Here is a 20,263-nt window from a genome sequence, read left to right as displayed (position 1 = left end):
CTCCTCCCCGTGCCGGTCCCGGCGAGCGAGGCCTGCGCCGAGGCCGGGCCGAGCCGTGCCGTGCCGGGCGGCGGCGTTGGGAAGCGGGCGGGCTGCGGCCGGGACCGCGGGGCACGATGCCGGGCGGGCGGGTGTGCGCCGCGTGCGGCTGCTCGGAGATCGAGGTAGACGCAGCGCGTGGGGATGCGGTGTGCACGGGCTGCGGCTCGGTGCTGGAAGACAACATCATCGTCTCCGAGGTGCAGTTCGTGGAGAACAGCGGCGGCGGTTCCTCCGCGGTGGGGCAGTTCGTGTCGTTGGACGGTGAGCGGCGGGGCGAGGGGCCGAGTGCGGAGTGGGGCGGGGCGGGGGGTCGGCGTGTGGGGCGGTGGACGGGGTCGGGGCGGTGCGTTGGGAACCGGCGGAGATGGGAGATGGGCGCAGCGCGGTGCGGGCAGGGTTGGCGTGGGGGAGGTGTGGTGAAAGGTGTGTGAGAGGTGGGAGGGATGCTCGGCGTGTGGCGGCTGTAAGTGCACGAGGATCGGAGCTGTGTGTCACACGGGAGAGTCGTAGGATCGTTAAGGTTGGCCCAGCTGTCCGTCTATTGCACGCTTAACCCCTGTCCCTTCGTGTCACATCCGTGTGTTTCTTGGATGCCTCCCGGGACGGCCTGCACCGCTGCCTCACCTCTCCTATGTGGAAGTTTTCCTTCATGTTCAGCCTTTTGCTAATGTCCACGAAGGTGCAGCGTGGACAGGCTGGGTGCGCAGGGATGGGTTGCTATGTGAAGGATGCCATATGGGTTAGGTGTGACCTTCCCTTGTGTGCCCCGAACCTGGAGGTGTTCAAGGCCAGGTTGGATGGGGCCCTGGGCAGCCTGGTCTGGTATTAAATGGGGCGGTTGGTGGCCCTGCGTGTGAAAGGGGGGTTGGAGATTCATGATCCTTGAGGTCCCTTCCAACCCTGGCCATTCTGTGAAATGGGTTTGAGGAAGGAGAGCGTGGTGGTGGGAAGGGCAGCACAGACCTTCAGACCCAGAGGGTTTGCAGGTGAGGGTTTCTCTAAACGTTGCCTGGTGCTGTTGCCATGTTCCATCTCAGGGCACTGACACTGTATTTCTCTTTCAAGCTTATAAGCCTTACATCCTTTGCTTTTTCCTGTAGAGATGTGGAGACTACATTTTAAGGGCTTTTGCATGGCTTTTTAACTCCCACCCAAAATTATGCAGGACAGATGGCATGCAAGCTAGAACTCATTTTGGGAGCTATAAAAATATCAAGAAGGAAATAGAGATCTGCACCATACTGAGGCTTTTTCTTCCCATGGCTGAATTGTACAACAGTTTCCTAATAGTTTCTTCAAGAGACTTTTTCCCTTTTGTGTAAACTGTGAGATGCTGTAGCTGGCTGCTCCTTCTTAATAGATAGCATGTGATTCCTTAGTATTGTATAGGTAGTTATCTATTATATTACACTTAAATTTTGGCACCCATGAAGACAAATAAGCACTTTGAGCATAGGTGGGTGTGCAAAAGTGGAAGCCTGATTGAAGCACATTCTAGCTTGCTTATGGTGCTTTATCTGTCTGGCACAAGAGGTGGTGGCAGGAGCTTCACTGTATGTTGATAAGTCCCTGTGTGCATTAATGATTGCATTTTGGTGAACAACACAACAGAACTCTGAGAACAATACTGCTTGTAGATTAGCAAAGTTAATGCAAGTGAAGGGCCCTATTTTATGCAGTAAATACTGTAAGGGAGTTTGGCTGAGGGTCATACGTACTAATATAATTCTTATGTTCCAAGACAGATACATCTGTTGTGAATAGTCTTTTTTTCTGCTGGTTTTAAATTGAGGAATACATGCTAATCTGAGAAGATGTATTTGAACTGTACTAACAGTGTCTTTGTGATGTATGTTAAGTCAGTATGATGCTGATTTAAGTCCTTGGGACTGGGTAGAAAATTCCTTTCCTGTATAAGGAAGACAGAATTCATCCCTCTCTTTGTTGCCTTGTCTGAATAATATCCAGTGGAGTGTATATTTCTTTGCCTCAAATACATATTTTCTGTCTTAAAGCAACAATTTCTGGTAAGCTGTAGCTTTCAGTGATTGTTCTGATTACATAAGCAGGTTTCTATCAAAGTTACTGGTTTTTAACACCTTCTCCTGTCATCCTTGTAGGCTTCTTAGTTCTGTGACTCTGAAGGATCCCCTGAGTATGAAATGCTTTGGGCTACATCTACTTGGACTGCAGCCTGATGCTCCCAGGCTGCTGGTTTGGAGCCTCTGGCACCTGGTTAGTAGGTATGGGTGACTTGAAGACCATGGCCCATGTTTAACAAGGTGTGAGGAACATCAGGTTCTCTGTTGTGGTGCTGGGAGTTGAGTGGGGCTCTTAATAGCTGAGGAGTTTGGATTTCCTGGTTGCATAGCAAATCTTGTGAGATTCCCAAACCCTTCTGTGCTCTGTGAGAGATTTTATTTGTGTGTTAGACATCTATAGCTATTCTACATACGCTTTATTCATTATTTTTAATTCCTCAAAAAAAAACCCAACAAAACAGCTGGGTATGGAAAGCACTGAGGTACTGTTACTTCTCTTTGGTACATCTCACAAAACCTTTTATTTTGTGAAGCTGCAGGTTGAGTATTCAGAATCTTGCATCTGATTGCTGAGGGAGGAAAGAGTCTTGTGCTTCTCTACGTTAATGCAAAACCACCTGCCTACATCACATCATGTCCTTGATTGTAAGCCCAGCTGCTTCAGCACTACGTATGGGATATCCCTTCTTTTGGCCTGGAAGGTTTAGAAGAAGTTGTGGGATCACCATTACATTTGCACAGGCAGTGTTTAAGTTTGGATGTTTGGTGTGCTTAGCACAGGAAGCCACAACCTCAATGCTGATGCCTTTCACAGAGGATTGGTATGGCCAGTGCTTTCTAGTGTGGGTCTGTGAGTCTGTGCCTTCCATTGTTTTGACAAGTTTAACAACAGAGCAGTGGTGTGCTGAGGAAGTGAAAACTTGTGCTGGGATTTGAGAGATCTTGCATAGCTGCTGCAGAGAAGTTTGGGAAAATGCTGTCAGTTGGACAAAAGGACAGAAGCAGTGAAGGATGAGATAGGTGGATGTACAGGTAATTACATGGCAAGAATGCTTCTAGCCCTTCAGATCTTTTGGAGCTTTCTAAAGAAACCAGTATTTGGAGAAAGGAGATTGTAAGGACTTCCTTTTGCAAATCCACCAGAGCAGAGTAATTAAACAATAAGCATGGATTAAGAGGTTCAGAAGCATCAGGAATGGTTTGGGGTGTTTTTTTTCCTTTCATTAAATAGTGAATCTTAAGTTGTAGACGTTAAAAATTTATATGGATTCAAAAAGTGTTGAACAAACAGAACAGCAATGTGGCGTGGCCGTTATTAGAGATGCTGTTTATGACTTTTGAAATCCTTCAATGTTGGATCTGTAGGATCTGGATGATTACACAAGATGTATCACAACAGAGTTTGCACTTATGTTTTGTGCTGTCTTGCAGATACATTCATCAGTGGTCATAACTGTTCAGAGGCAGGATACTAGACTAGATAGGCCTTTGGCCTGAGCTGGCACAGCTGTTCTGAGGGAGATGGTGTTCTTTCTGAGCTCTGTTTGACCATTCTTTTAAAACTTATCCAAGAATGTGGTGTCCAGAGGCTGTGGTTTTGCAGTACGAAGATAGGTGTTCCGAAGTATCATGGCTTCTTTCAGCTTGGCATCTGCTAAATGATGAGCACAACTTCTCTGATGCTGATGTTAGATAGGCATGTTCTCTTTTGAAAATGATTAACTAAGCCTTCTGATTTTCTTGTGGGATGAAATACTTACAAGTAGGAGAAAGTCTGATTTCTGGACACCTGATCACAAAGGTATATTCAGAGTAAGGGTTACCAAGTTGCACATGCAGTACTTTGTAAAATGACCATGAAATCTTCCCTAACAGTAGCTTGGCTGTATGAAATATGATGTGCTTTATATCATTACACAGAGGGAGATAGACTGTGCCAGTGCTGACGAGACACTTTGTAGATGGGCATGTCTGTTGCAATGTGATAACACTCTCTTCAAGATCATACCCCTTCATTGCTATGGTCTTGGCAATGCCTTGTGAAGAACTTGCTGGGAGATGAGCAGGTGAATTCTTTCAGTAGGAAAGGGGTACCTTCTTCATGCTCTAGAAGGGGGGGGCAGCTTGTGTCTGCCTTCTTCTGGTAGGAAAATCTTCAGAGAGAACATGCTTGTGAAGCATTTGATGAGCCCCATACTGTTCTAGCTAACTGTACTTTTAAATTCTGTTGCAATGAGGTAAGAATCCAGTTTCAGCCCTTAGTCCTGGATATGTTATTCTCTTGAAACTTTTGAAGGCCGTTCATGCATGTGTTGTTCTTGAACTTGATTACACTTTTCAAGAGTCAGCAGATACTAGTGGGAGAGAGTTGTTGTGCACTTTTCAGCTCCAAGACGCTGTTATTTGCACACAAAATGTTTGAGGCATTTACTTTTCCTACTACACAAATCTAATTTTGTTGAACATCTACTTTAGACTCGAGAGCTGGTTCAGATTCTCCCAAAATATTCCAAAATATTGTTCTGTGTCCTTGTACCAGATTCGTAGAGTGTTTGAATTAAAATTCCCCACTTTCTTAACAGAAATTACTGTGATGTTTCTTCTTTGTACCCAAGCTCCTAACAGATTTCTACTGGTCACGGTTTTTTAATTCCAGCAGTGAATTACAGCACTGTAGTATCTGAGAATAACTAAGAGAGAGAAATACAGCTTATCCTGTATCTGTGTATAGAGACAAGGAGCTCTACTGAGCCCTTCTGTGGTCTGCAAAGATATTTGGCCACTGCTTTTGTAGAAGGCCAGATTGTTGTGCACTGTTTGAAGGCAGCGCATCGTCTAATCATTCTTTTACCACATCTGGATAGTAATGCACCGACCTTGTACTTATTGGGAGAAACAGTTTTCACAGGTAACTTTGCCAAAGCTTGTAGCAAAATAAGTACAAAAATGAAGAGAGTAAGGGGAGGAAGGCTCAACTTGATGCAGGTTTTAATCATCCGGATCTCCCTCCAAGTTTTTCTCTAAAGGTGAGGAAGTGGAATTCTAGGGCTTCAATCTGACGCTAATCAAAGGAGATGGAAATAGCCCAATTTGAGGGAGCTGATGTGCGAGCAATGCAGTGGCAAGCTGGAAGACATAACTGAGAAAATATAGCCCAGAAAAATGGCTCTCCAAGGCATGCTGACCTTGTGACCCCAGTAAATCTCATGTCTGGGGAAGCTCAGGTTCTTTTCTTCCAGGAAAAGTCTTTAAATGCTTGGTAATTAACTGAAAGAAATAGCATCTGATAAGCTTCTTGGAAGCAAACCATAAGGCAGTCTGAAAATCTGCCTTTTGGAAATGACGTGGATCTCTGTGTGCATGGAGTGAGAGCTGTCTCCTTCCAGGGCACTGCAGGGTCTTACTGGCTCTGACTAGTGTCTGCCTGGGGCTCTTCAACCCTGCCTGTATTGGCCCAGGAGCCCAGTTCAGGTCCAGGGGGCAGTGAGCCCCTGCCACAGTGAGCCCTCAGCCGACTGATCCCCAGCTCCTTGCAGCCAGGCTCAGCCATGGCCCCACCAAGCCCCTGCAGGCTGGTGTCCTGGCCTGGTCTCAGCTGTTCCCTCAGGCCCAGTTTGGCCTTCCTTGGGCTGTGTTTGACCTGGGTTCGCCTCACTGAGTCTGATCCTGACCCTCAGCCACAGCCCAGTGTCCTGTCTGGCTTCAGTTCATCCCTGGTCACATAGAAGAGCTTGATGCCCTGTGCTGGGGCTGCCCATAGCCTCTTACAAAATCTGTGGTCATAACTCTGATTTAAATTTTTACTGGAGATATTTCCCATAAGCTTTTAACTAGTTCTTAGCATTGTCTTCCCTAACCAGCTGCCTACTTTTACGAAACTCAAGAAACCTCACAGTGTTCAAACCTCTGCTCTTGTTTGTGCCAAGGTGAAGGTCTTGCCTTTGCTTTATGCTGTTCATTTCACATTAGGCTTAGTCAAGAAGGTTACTGTGGAGTTATGTGAAGAAGGGGCTGTTGCTCAGATATTAATCATAGAATGGTTTGGGTTGGAAAGGACCTTTTAAGACATAAGTTTCACCCCCTTGCTATAGGCAGGGACACCTTCCACTAGACCAGGTTGCTCAAAGCCCCATCCAGCATGGCCTTGAATGCTTCCAGGGAGGGTGCATCCACATCCTCTCTGGGCAGCTTGTTCCAGTGTCTCACCACCCTCATTAATTGCTGCTATAAAAAGGTCCCTGGCTTGTAACGGAGGCGGTGGGTTTTTGATTGTTTTTGTCTTGACCTTCTATTTCCAAGTTGGCTAGATCATAGCAGCAGAAAATGAAATTGTACATCCATTTAGTCGTGGTCATTTTGGTGACAACTGTGGGGTGGAAAAGACAAACTGGTGGAACTAGGGGCACTTTCTAACTCCAGATAAGGCCTACAGGATATTTTATCCTTAAATTAATTCTGTGGGGAGCCTCAGTAGGGCGATTGTGAGGTGACTGTAGGCTGGCTGCTGAAATGGAGCTTGTGCCTCACAGGATTTGGCCTGCATTTGGTGTTGGAGATGAATGTGCATCATCAGCATCTCTGTGCAAGATTGAGCAGCATGACTGTCTTGAATCAGGCTTACTGTTTTAGTGTTGATTACTTGAAATTTCTGTTTGTGTTGGTGGCTTTTGATTAAAAATACATAATAAGATAAAAAATGTATTTGTTATTTGAGATGTACAATAACTGGTGTGAATTCAAGTCTTTTAACCATTCTTATGTAATGACTTAGCTGGGAAGTTTTAGGAGTGACAATTGTAAAGACACTGGTAGAAATGGAAGTCTGCAAGGAGTATTGACAGCATTAGTGCAACTTCAGAGTTGAGTCAGGATCAAATAAAGCTCATGGCTCTTGTGCAGCCATATGTAAGATTCTCTATCTCCAACTGTATGTGAAACTGTAAGATAGCAAGTGGAGGTGGATGGGAAGAAATATCACTTGTGGGAAGTTACTTGCATATTTTTGCTCATAAGGTGATATGACAATTGTAAACTACTAGTGCTGAACGCAGTAGCAAGTCTGTTCATAGAATCATAGAGTTGTTTGAGTTGGAAGGGACCTTTAAAAGCTGGTGTAATCCCACTGCAATGATCAGGGACACCTACAGCTCCACCAGGTGCTCAGAGCCTCGTCCAGTCTAAACTTGAGTGTCTCCAGGGATGGGGCAGTGGAGCATCCCCACAACTTTGTTAGCACTTCAAGCACTGTGGAATCTCCTATGCCAGTAAGTAGGCTTTTACCAATATTAGAATGTCAAGGAAAAGTTTCTTCCTGCTGACTTTTTTTTTTTTTTCAAGTAAATGGTAAGCGTCTTACTGCAGAGATACACATGCACTGCTCTGAACTCTGAATATGTACTCATACTCTCCAGTCCCCTGACAAATTTAACATAGTTTACACATTTGTATGGCTGTGGCATTCCATTTTTCAGTTGTGCATATAGAAGCTTACTGTAAGATTCTGCATATACTACTTCTTTGTCTTTACATCTAGGAATGTGAGTTACATTGACCTCAAGTGCAGAACTTGCCTGCAGTTTGACTTGATCAAAGTATTTGGTTCTTTGGGGGTTTGTGGAAATGAAGTGTGTTGAACAATGGAAAGTTGTGGTCAGCCAGCTGGAAAGAAGAGGGGCTAGATACAGGGAGGAAAATGCTTTCCTAAAACTGAAGCTAAGCTTATTAGGTATTCACTTGCTATACATTCTTTCCTCTAGAACTTGATAGGAAGGACTTATACAGTGAGGCAGTTGATAAAGAGGATGGTCTCTGTATTTGTATCAGATTGTGTTTTTGTCTGTTGAGTTATGCACAGTAGAGGATTATTATGCATTTTTCAGTATTTCAGAGGTGGTGGGAATAGGTGTTTTGTTTTAAATTGTTAGTTGTTAATGATTCTTACGCGGGATATATTGACAGCCTGCCATAAAATGTTAGTTACAGTGCAGCCTTGAATCCTAAAGCAGATTCCAATGGTAATATATATACTAAAAATAAAATCACTGGGATCTGAAAATAAAAATATCAGCAGTATTCCTCTTAGTTGCAGTCCAGACTCTTAGAGATGATGTAAGCCACAAGTGGTGATGATATAATTAGAAATATGAGTTTACTGGATTTTTCAGACCTTTTTGGGAAGTTCAGAAGAGTGTGTACCTGCTTTGGTTTGTTCCAGGTTTTCACTTTCCTGATTACAAAACCAATTAATAATCATCTTGAGTTGGGAAGCAAGAGAGGAAACGCATCTACTTCATGCAAAAAATAGTTACATTTCACAGAGATGAGCTGATGACTTCTTGCTTCTCTTCTGAAATCCTCAAGGTGGCAATCTTGCATCAGAGCTAAGTGTATACGGTTGTGGGTTTCTTTTTTTTTTTTTCCCTGCTGCTGAGTCTTTTATATGCTGTCCTTGTGGTGGCAACAAGCACTTGCTTGGAGTGCTGCAGAATATACTGCTCTCAGTTGTGTAAATGCTCCATCTTGCACGTAACTTGGATACAGACCATCTTTCATTGACTTGTGCAGTCTTAAATTCGGGTGTGGTGGATGCAACAGTGCATTTATCCCTTGGGTTGGTAGTTATGAAAATAAGCACAGAGATAACTAGCTATGATTCACTAGATTAAAAGTTTGTCTCTGTTTTTATTCAGCAGTAGCATTTTGGGAGATGTGGAGCTTCCCTGTAAAAATGGCTGTGAAAACACATCTTTCAGTCACAGTAGTTATGTGTGTTCAGAAGACTTTAATTACATCATTTTGCTGTTGTGGGCATGAGATGTAATGGAACGTTGACCTACACTCCTTTTGATTTTTACCGTTAACTTTAATGGGAAGCTGATTAATTTTTTATGTTAGACTACTGAGCCAACTCAGGCTATCAAACAGTTGATGTGATGCAGTCTGCATTGTGTACAGATTTTATGTTGGCTCTGTAAGTACGTGGCTTTCAGACAGAAGCTTTTTTTCCTGTCGTGCAGAAGAAAGGGCTGAAGTTCTTCAGTTTTAATTTTTGCAGGAAAGGATTTTCGTAACTCTGAACTTAGCAAATAGCAGACATGCTTCAGACCACTTGCAAGGAGCTTCATTCCCAGTCCTCACTAGCTCTTTTGTTTAGGGGAAACAAAATCTATAAGTCAGGGACTGGTGCTATTTCTTCTCCAGGTGTTCAATGTGGAACTCAGCATGTCGATGGCTCTCAGAAAACTGCCCTTTTGCTGCAGGTGCCCAAGTAGCTGCTCTTTGCCTCCTCTATATGGGAGGATGTGATCAGTGCTGTTCCTGCTGTCATCTGTTTGTCTTTCAAGGTTCTCACAGAATTCAGCCTTTGCTTGCTCTTTTTACATCTTGAGGAACATTTTCTTTTGTAGAAAAGCTGAGCGGTGTGTGTTTCGTTGTTGGCAAGTCAATAGAGCAAAACAGAATTGGCCAAGGTGCCAGGGCCTGACCTGCACATGGTAAGAGTAGCAGATGTGAGGATGGCAGCTGTTGGCTGCAAAGTAGGTAGGCATGGTGCTTCAGCACTGCGGTAATCACAGGGGTAGCACACTTTGTGTTGAAAGGGACATTTTGAAATCATCTAGTCCAAACCCCCTGCAGTGGATGTGGGGTTTTGAGATGGATCTGTTTGAACTTTGTCCAAGTGTCATCAAGTTTCCAGGTATATCACAAAATGGTTTGGATTGGAAGGGGCTGTTAAGATCCTCTAGTTCCAACTTCCCTGCTTTAGGCAGGAACACCTCCCTCTAGAGCAGGTTGCTCGCAGCCCTGTCCAGCCTGGCCTAGAACACCTCTAGGGTGGCCCATCATCCTCAGTTCTCCTTGTCTTGTGCCTCACTGTATCCTGCTGAGAGAACCACAGAAACTGAGCACCTGTACTGTTGAGCTTCTGGGACATCTCCCATGCCTTCCATTGTCCAAGCAAAAGTGGTAGGCGATTGGATTTGATGGTCTTTGTAGATCTCTTTCAACTCAACTATTCTAATTCAAAACTTCCACAGTGTCCAAAGCTAACTGGAAGGGGAAGCAAGCCTTCAGTGAAGCACAGCTTGAGAGTTGTTTAGCTTCCAAAAATAACCAGTAGATGACAGTTTGCCTTGGGAGGCACCACCTCCCTGAGGAGGGTATTTGCGTTGGCTTAGGGAAATGTTAGTGTTAACGTTGAAGATTTGGCAGGCGGTACTTGCAGACACCAAATACTTCTCAGATGCGGGGTTTTTTTTGTCTTGAAAGCTGAATGTGAAAAACCAAGAGCCTGTTTAATTCACTTCTGAAGTTGTAGAGGAAAAATAGAAAAGGTCAAGAAATGAAAAAACTTGAGTTAAGCTGGAATGTTAATTTGGTTGTGCCTAGCGATTGCCGTTCCTCTTCTTTGTACGTCTTAAATGACTGGCTCTGTAGGGTTTTTATTTGGTCTCTAAATTAATTTGATGATTTCACAGATTTCTTTTTTTAGTCTTTTTTTAATAGTTTCTCTTATTACCCAGCTGTACAGTTGTGTTAATGGGTTTGGTTTGCATTCTCCTTGCAAAGATTAAAGCTGGTGGTGAGACTTCACAGCGTTAGTTGGCAGTTGTGAGAGGGTAAGTCCCCAGCAGACTTGTTTTCTGTCGGTTTTCAAAGCCAAGTGCTAACTCAAGCTGTACAGCATTTCCAGTTAACTAGCTGAGAAATGGACACGTCAATTCTGATAGCAGAGCTTGTCTTTCAAAATGCTCTGTCAGTATCTGCTGTGGACTCTATTGCTTTGAAAGAAAAGACTTTTAGACAACAAGGCCTAAAATGGTATGTAATGAAAGGGATCTGAACAGCTGAAATATCATCTTAATCTTCTTGTGTGATCTTTCTGGATTTCTGCTTCTGAGTAAGTTAATTTTTTTATTAGTATTCACTGTCACCACTATATGATAGTTAGCTTCTTATTAGTAACAAAGAGACATGTAAAAGTGCAGTACAGCCATCTTGACAATGATAGTCTGTGGAGTTTGATATTTTTCTATATTCAAAGAGGAAGAGGACTGTCTGAGTGTTCTGAGGTGATGTGGCCAGGAGGAGGCAGCTGCCAGGGGTGCCTTTGGCCAGCTGCTGTCTGTTCCCCAGCTGAAAGTTAGACCTGTGAGAGCCCGTCCTATAGCAAACATTGATGTGAGGGGGAAAAAATTGAGAGTAGGAAAGACAATTTCTGAATATTTAGATTTGTTGCTGAGGAAAATGTGCATAAAACTGTTGTCACCATCTCATATTTTTACCAGATAAATCAATAATTTTAATTGTATGCCAAAACCTGTGTCAGTGCCGGAGCGATGTGGTAATAAACTCTGTTTTGTGGGATCCTTTGCTTTGGAGTGCTCCTGGAAAGCAGAGAGACTGTCTGTGAGCAGCGAGGAGATGGTGCAGCCTATGGCAGTCCCAGGGCTGGGAGGCCCCTGTCTGCATCCAGCAGGGAGGTCACCACCGAACATTTTCCTCTCTAATTAGGATGTTGAAGTACTTAAGCTGTGGGGCATTTACGTGAGAGCTTCTGATTATTGTTTGTTGAAAGGCTCTGTTAATGAAGCAAAGGTGAAGTCAGTTTCTGTTGTGAATAGCATTGAAAACCTAATTTAAAGGTTGTATGGAGAAATCAGCTTGGAAGGCTTGCAGAAGATTCTACCAGAATATAAGCTTTTCTGTTCTTTTCATCAAGATGTTTATTACATGCTGCTGAGAGACTAGTCAGGAGAATCTAATCAGGGGCTGCAGTTTCTCCTTTGCTGGGCCCGCTCTGGAGGTGCCTTATCCAGGTGTGTAGCTGCAATGCCCTGAAATGCTTACAAGTGTAACATTGGGAACCATAGCTACAAGAACTTGAGGAAAACTGTAAGCATGGCAAGAAACAAGGTGATGTTTCCTATTCTGAAGGGCAGACTGAAGTGCAATTACCAACAAATTACTGGTTTTCAATCTTTGCAGTTTGCTTTTTGGTCTCACTGTTAAGCTGATTGATTCTAGCATCCTGCTTGGGGAAGCCTGATTATTTAAAAAAAAAAAAAAAGAAAAACAAAAAAACAAAAAAACTTTCTGCTTTAATAAGAGACTGTTTCTGTCCTCAGTAGTTTAATTCCCTGCTCTGCACGATTCGTTTGCATGAGTAGCTCCATTGAGTCCCAGAGGTCTTTGCATTCAGACTCTCAGCGTTGGCACAGATGCATAAACCAGCCTCTAGTTTGTGCTAATTCACAAGGCAGACTTATTTTAGACTCCAGCCTTTCAGGGTGTAAACGTAGCAGTTCCAGACTTGCACATTTTGTAGCCTAAGCTTCTCTCTGTGTGTCTGATGCTAAACTGAAGTTATTTTAAGTGCGTGTTATGTCTATAATAGCTTACACTCTTATTATTGCATGTTAACCATGTTTTTATGTGCTGTAGTGCTAGTAATCAGCTATTAAAATTCTGTATTGAATATTCTGCAGACAAAAAATACAATTAAGAAATTTTCTTGTTTTACTTTGAGCAATATTTTACAACGCTGATTTTTCGTTTTCTGCCCCAAATAAGGGATGCAGTGTTTTTAATTGGAGCTGAGACTGGGGAGGTCCTGAGGGGGAACTGAGTGGCACAGGGCTTGCACTCCATCCTAAGTCCTTCAAGAATCTTACAGAGTTCTCCTTACTGTAATGTAGCATCTTGTAAATTATACAGAGTACAGTGGCTCATTAAGTTTCATATAGTGTTTTAATTCAGTTATTGCATTTGACATGGTTTTTTTTTTTTCTTCCTCAATAGGAGCAGGCAAAACACCGACTTTGGGAGGAGGATTCCATGCGAATCTGGGAAAGGAGTCACGAGCACAGACTCTACAGAATGGTACTTGCAAGCTTTTAATTCTGTTGAAGTGACTTTTTTTCCTTAATTAACATGATTGATTGCAATAAATTTGTAGTTTTGAATGTGACCTCAAAACCTTGGGAAGCCACTTGCTAGTCAGTAGTAGACAAGTCAGCATAGTGCTGATTTTACATTGTGCTCTCATTTGGTTGCCATAGCTGATTTATGAGGTCAGGTAGCTGGCTGACAAAGGGTAATGACACTTTACAGTACTATCAGAGTTTAAAAGAGCTTTTTCAAGGTTGATGTGCCCATTGCACTTTTTTATTCTTTCTTAACATACTGGGGCTTTATATCAAATTTCAGGGTTCCTGTGGTGCTTTATGCATGTTTATTTTTAACTATGAGTGCTCATATGCTTTTGTTTTTATATAAGAGCGAGGCAATGCACATATAGTAATCACATACCTTATACACTTAAATAGTAATTGCATTCTTAATATGTGACTCTTGAACTGAGAAGGGAAATATGGAGAAAGGTTTTGGTGTCCAGAGAATGTTTATGTTCTCGTTACATGCTGTACATTTCAATTGAAATCTTCATGTACACTCTTCAAAGAGAATGAATAAAAACAACTTGTATTCCAGAAATGGTCTTCCAGTTTCTTCCAATTTGCTGGTGTTTAACAGTGGACAGGAGTTGTCTTTTTTTTTGATAATTAATATTCTTGTTTCATAACTCCTGGAGATGACAGCTGATGGACTGTCATATCAAAGATGCAAGAGCTGGTGTGTAATTGAGCAGGGGATGTAATAGCACCATATCAGTAAAACTTCATTTTGGGGGGGTATTTTATATAAAGGCATTTTCTTCAATTCGAATCTTTAACATTATAACTAAAACATAAAAGGTCTTGGTTGATACTGTGTCTGCATAGATATTGGATCAGTGTTATGCTTTCAATATTCTATCTGCATCATTACAGAAATGGTAAGATTGATCTGCGGTATTGAAATATACTCAGATTGCTTTGATCAGCCTTATGCGGCTGTTTGGTATACAGACTGTTTTATTCAGCTGTTTGTACCAAGTATCAAGCCCTGCTTGTTTGACAAAGTAAATCTCACGCTTTGTGAGCAGGTTTCAGTGTCATGTCTGAAATGGCTATGAATTCTGAGAGTATCTGTATCAACTGTATTAGTGGAATAAAACCACTAGAATACCTTTTATGGTATTAGAGTTGTCATCTCATGAAGGCATTTTAATCATAGCTGTAATTTTGTACAGGCATTTTAATAATAAATTGTCTGGTTGTGTGTAGGAGCTGCTCAGTTATGTGACTTTAATTGTAGAAAAATGAAATGCTGAGGTGAGAAAATGCTGTCATCTTCTTGGAGTGTGGGAATCATTTAAAAACCCATTTCAGTAACTGAAGTTAAACCAGATGTAGGCATTATTCTGGAAGCTAAACCTGCCTTCTTTCCTGGCTGAACTTCTGGAGATGTAATATGTCTGAGCATCTTCCATCATAGCAGGTTTTGTGTGTGCTGCACTTCTCCGGATCTCCTCATCGTACGGAGTGTATCAGCATCACAGAAAAAGATATTATAGTTGTTTGAAATGAAATTGTCTCCCAAACCATTCACAAAGGGGAAAATAATTCTTTTTAGCTTTACCTCTTTGAATCTCTTTACAGTTTTCCTTCTTTTGTGGCCATCCGTTATATTAAAAACAACAACAACAAAACAGTGAAGGCATTTGGTCTTTGATTTCGGAGGCCAACCTGAATTTGTCATGCTGCCAATCTGAGAAAGTTTGTTTCCATGAGCAAAGCAGTGCTCTTCTTTAGTCCTGGGCACTACAAGAGCAGCTGCAATTGCAGGTAGAGCAATTGGGGTTTGAAACACCCTTCCTTCTGCTGCTCTATAATGAGCTAGTTGTCTGCTGCATTTAAATACATTTTTAGCTTTATGTAGTTCTTAATTGCAAATTGAGCTGCGACAGTGAGATTATAGAATCTCACCCTGTCACTCTGTGCCCATGATCGTGATGTTTTTAGAAATTACGTTAATATGCATTGTATTTACACTTGGAAGTATAGCAGGGTAAATGAACTTGCTGTATATTTCTAAAAGAAAATGTGTGAGGTTGTTCATTGTGTAAAGCTGAGGTGCACTGATAGATGGCTGTATTAAAAACAGCTCTCCCTGGAGTACTGTGCTGATCAGAAGAATTACCACGCTAATTATTTATTTACTGGTATTCTTGTGCTTGCACTGCCAGACTTCCCCAAGTTGCCGATGCAATGAGCTGCTCTCAGGATGGGTGTGCAGCGCGGCTTGTAAGCACCCTTCCCATGGCTTCCAGGAGCTCTGTTCCTTGGGATCCACGGCTGATGCTTAGGTCAAGGCTATAGGTCAGTGTATACATGCTCTGTTTTCTTCCGTGTGGCGCTCTGCATAGGTTGCTGCTGAAAGGAAGAGCCAGACAGGGTGGGAAGCAGCAACGGGCGGCGGAGCTCCGGAGGTTGTCCCCAGTGTCTGAGAGCAGCTGGGAGGCGTGTGTGTGGTCTGGGAGTGCTGGCAGGTCTCTGAGCGTGCCTGCTCTGCTTGCCAGCAACCTGCAAGCTTGACATGATCCGGGGAAAAGTCCAGCAGAGAAGCAGGAACTTGTTATTTCTTAGGAAGAAAAAACTGCAGTCCCCCTGCTACTTTCCCTTCCTCCTCCATGTAGCTCGGGCCAAGTTCTTCCCATCTGTAATGTCTGTCTTTTCAGGGGAGGTGAAAGGGAGGTGGTTTGGCCTCACTGTCTCTTATTTAATCACTAGTAAAGCAGCTGGGTTGGCTAAATGTATGATGCTGCTGGTTTTTAAGGCTCGTAATTAAAAGATGTTTAGGATTAGATGAAAAACAGTTTTTCATTAGAATACCTAAAGTAATAATTTATGTGAATTTTTTCTTATCCTTTCATTTGAAAGTGAAGAAATGCCACAGTAAAATCACCGTACAACTGCTGAACACTTCCAGGCTTTTCTGCAAAACCATTATTTTGTGTGTTGATATTTAGGTGTATGCTCTCAGTACAGCCATGGGCAAACCCTTAAGGTTTCGCAGTTTCCAGGCGTGTAAGGATGTCTGTACACAGAGCCAGTCTCTGTAACACACATGTCTTTACTTTCTTTTTCTTTGTTATTTATAACTGTGGTGATGCCTGGCAGTTTGTATTCTCTGCCTTTCTCTACTGAACCAGCTGATGTTTGTGGGAGTTTGGTTGGGAATTGGCTGCAGTTATGAAAACGGGAGTCTTGTTTATACTTGTTAAAATATGTATGTAAGGAAGGCCTAATACTGTTGTGTTTGTTCATTATCAGTTTGGTTTCCAGTGTGCTGTCCCGTGCTAACTGAGCGTGTGACGCTCCACCAGTTCCCTAATTTCAGGCCCACAAAATGGTTCACCTCTGCTCCTGTAAAGCTCATTTTTGCTGTAAGAGTCTGCACATCCATGAGATGGTACGAAGAGGTTTTTCAGCTTGCTTTATAAGTCTTGAAAAAATAGCCACAAGGTGCTGTTTCTGTGAGAAAGTAGAGTTACAAATAAAATACCAGCTCAGAGAGGGGACCTGTGACAAGACTTCTTTCTTTGTTGTCTGGGCCTCTTCAAATTGCTGTAGTACTGCCCAACTTTTATGGGTACTTACAGGGCTGAAATTGAGAGTTCTGTCTCTTTAAATCTTATTTTACAGCTCTGTGCTACATTACATAACCTCTCTAAATAGCTGGTTTATTCTTGCTTCCTTGCAGGCAATCTGCTCTTGCTATATCCACGTCAGATCCATAGTTACAAGGGAGTTGTTCTTGACTTGGAGCTCTGATGCTTTCATTAGTCTTCAGTGGCCAAAAAGAAAAGGGAGAGGGGGAGGAAGGTCAATGGCATGATTATAAGTCGAAAGCTTCGGTTGCAGTTTTGGTTAAAACTAAGTTTGAAGATCACAGCTGCATCTAGCTTAATCCAATTTCTGAACTGTTGTATTGTGTTTTAATCATTTCTTTAAATGAATGTGTTTTCCCTTAGTCCTTCTAAATGCCAAAATGTAGCTACAGTATTTTAATTCTAAATGGGGAGGCATTTCTGAAGATGTTTTTAAATGCATTTTTGCCTGCTTAAATGTGCACTGTTTGCTTAATTCTTCCACGTTTGTTGTCATCAGCAATTTCGTAGCTAGTTTATCACAAGTGATTGTGGAGGATATACTTCCAACCAGAACTGTACGGTGTGAATTAGACCAGAACAATATATTACATGCATGAAGAACACATGTAGCCAAAGGAGAGAAGTGGAGAGCACGTCTTTATTTAACAAAAGTAAAGCAAGGGAGTAGAGGACAGTAGAATCATAGAATGATTTAAATGGAATGGATCTCTGGAGATCCACAGTCAAAGTGGTGGCTGTGAAGTTGCCTGGTGCAGCTGAGCTTTGAGTATCCATAAAGATAGATATGATGCAGTCTCCCTGGACAACCTGTTCTTAAGCTTGACCATTCTCAGTGAGAAGAATGTTTCCCTTGTGTTTAATGTGATTCTTACCTCTTGTCCTTTTTACTGTGCATTTCCAACAATTCTGTCTCCATCTTTGTGACCTCCCACTGAGTAGCTGAAGATGCCACTAATACTTTTCCCTTTAGCATCTCCTTTGAAGACAACAAATTCAGCTCCTGGCCTCACGTCATGTGCTCCAGTCTCCTAATCATCTTAACAACTCTCTGCTGGATTTGTTCCAATATGTCAGCCTTTCTCGTGCAGAGAAGTCCTGAACTGGACAGAGTACTCTAAGTATATTCTCACAGGCATTGACTAGGAGATGATAATCCCTTCTCTTGACCTGCTCACGATACTTTTAATAATGTATCTCTAGTATGGGGCAAGTATGCAGCTCTAGCCTTTGTCACTGCAGTTAGGTGCTGCAGTCATGTTCATCATTTTGTCCAGGAGAACTCCAGATCCTTTTCTGCCAAGCTGCTCCTTAGCCTGTTCTGTTCCCTGTGATTCTTTTATCACAAGTGCAAAAGGAAAAAAAAAAAATTGAATTTGCCTTGTTGAGCAACTGTAATATGGCTTGGATTGTAATTATGGAACATGTAATCTGTGCCATTTCTTGTCCTTCTTGCATTCATTTCTATTGTGATACAAGCTAGTCCTTGCATCTTCACCATCAGTTAATACTCTCATTTTCTTCTGTTGCCTCTTCAACTAACCATTGCTTAAAGTTCTCCTTTTCTGCTTTTGTCTTGTATCCTCCTTTCTTTATTCACTGAGGCTTTGAGAGATTATTCTTTTAGCCAGGCCATTGCTTTGATCTTACCCTCTGATCAAGCTAATGCCTTGTCTCTTTATGAGTCCCTTGTTATCATTAACAACTTCTGTCTGATTAATTTTCATCTTTTCTTTTGATGTGTCATCTTTCTTTGTGCCTCCTTGGAGAGGATGTAGGGCCTCTTTCTCTTTATTTTTGGGTTGATTTTTCTCCTCTGGTGAAAACTTCTTAATTCCTGACATACCTTTTCCACCCAGTCCCATGTCGTGGTTTGTGCTGGGATTTAGCTGACAAACATTAGATGTCTTTGTGACCTTGTCATCTTGAATTCCATTCAGGGTCTCTAAGTAGAGGTGGACAGATCAAGAGTGTGATTAATTTTGCCCAAAAGGAAGTCATATGACTCATTCTTTTAAGTGCCTGTTTCTCTTCTCCCACTGAAAGGAAGTCTAGATAGACTAAGCTCAGATGTTCATCTCTGCTGATAAGAGTGATGAATTCTGTGCTTTGCCATCTGTGTTTGTGGTTCATTTTCTCAACACAGACTTAACACGGCCAGATCTGAACTTCTGAATCACATCCCACTGTCCTGCTTTTTGCGTGTTAACGAGGTCAAGCTTCCTCCCTTTCAGGTTATTCACATCTTCCCATCTTTCTGTCTTTAGGCCCATCCTCTCTGCTGAAATGTGGTTGGGTCTCAGACATAACACTTGCATACGTGTTTCTTGCGCAAATGATCTCTTGACCTTTGCTCTTCCTCTTTGATCAGAAGACACTACAGAGTCAGGAAGGCTGCAGCTTGTGACTTGGGATCTTAAACCTTTGCTACTTCAAACTTTTCATGGAAGAATTTTCAAAGGAATGTTTTTCCATCCCATTTGCCCTTTTTTCATTTGTGATCACTGTTACTTGTCACATAACCTTTCAGCAGGGAATGTTTCTGGTGTTACTGGGCTGCTGTGCTGTGTCTCTGTAGATATTCTTGGCCCTGCGTACTGATGCAGGCTCTGGTAAGTCACAGAAGTATAGCCCTGATGCTGGCCTTCCTGATGGCTGACCTTCAGGCTATCTCAGTAGCTTCCACACCTCTCAGAAGTTCAGATTAATGTATTTCCCTCTATTCTCTTTGTTACTCTTAGGGAGGCATAGGGTTTGATTCAGAGGCATCTGAGGATACCAGACTCGTACTGGCACTGCCGTTCTGTATGCAGCCTCTTCTCCAGTGCGTGGTGTATCTATCTCGGATGGCTCTGCTCCAGGGTCTCCAGTTACTTATTGAAAGACCTGTCAGGTTCATCAGCTGATCTGGGACAACCTTTTGGCTAGGGAGTGATTGATTGCTTTCTTCCTGACTTCAGATTTGAAAAATTTTGAGTGTTGGCTATCCTTGAATGTGTTTTGATAGAGTGTGATGGATGAAGTAGCTATCTCAAAGGTGTCTTCAGCTTTTGCTGTGCTGCTTTGTCCTCTCAGGATTTCTAGTGAAGAGAGGCTGGGATCCTTTAGAGCAGAGGATCTGCTGGAGGTACTGCAATGGTAAGGTTTTGCCATGAGGATGATGACAGCGTGTTGAGCACAGCATGCCAGCTGACTGAAATACATGAATCAACCTTTACTTTTCTTACTTACTGTTCCTGTGTTTGCTTGCCCTCAAAAAGGAAAAGTTGGAAGAGAGGTCTTCAAAATCTGTTGGAGGTATTGATTTCATCCATACGTGGACTAAGGACAATCTCTGCTGTTACTTTTTATTAATTGTGAAGATTGTTCTTGAAATTGAGAAGAAAATCAGTCTTAAGAGTTAACAGATGCCCTCTATTGTCTTTATTAAAAACAAAAACCTCTTAGTGTTCAGTGCTTTGAGCTGGCCTGGCTGTGGCTGGTGTTAAAGGCGTCTTTCATGGGTCTTTTGCTCTTTCTCCTCTCCTGTCTCTGTTCTGTCTCCTGCTTTAATAATTGGCTGAGGGCAAGCAAACTGTTGTGCCAGGGAAGCACAAACCTCTGCTTCTTTCTGTCAGGCTTTCTAAAA

General features: G+C 42.5%; 1 protein-coding gene across 2 annotated transcripts in view; it reads left to right on the top strand.

Annotated features, from left to right (window-relative positions):
* The first annotated feature begins 4 nt into the window (after window positions 1-4).
* Window positions 5-20,263, top strand: part of BRF1 (BRF1 general transcription factor IIIB subunit) — a 168,595-nt gene continuing 148,336 nt past the window's right edge. Inside the window, exons 1-2 of one of the 2 annotated variants that reach the window (XM_031605574.2) lie at window positions 5-303; window positions 12,885-12,965. In XM_031605574.2, the coding sequence (XP_031461434.2) occupies window positions 117-303; window positions 12,885-12,965 (268 nt within the window). In that variant the 5' untranslated portion in view covers window positions 5-116. Of the gene's footprint in view, window positions 304-10,685; window positions 10,984-12,884; window positions 12,966-20,263 lie in introns of those variants that run through there. The other variant, XM_090141764.1, reaches the window with a different exon arrangement.

The sequence above is a fragment of the Phasianus colchicus genome, chromosome 5 (genome assembly GCF_987193195.1).
Source record: "Phasianus colchicus chromosome 5, bPhaCol1.hap1.1, whole genome shotgun sequence".
Taxonomy (NCBI): Eukaryota; Metazoa; Chordata; class Aves; order Galliformes; family Phasianidae; genus Phasianus; species Phasianus colchicus.
Note: the sequence above shows the minus strand (reverse complement) of the source record. Positions and strands in the feature narration are given on the sequence as shown.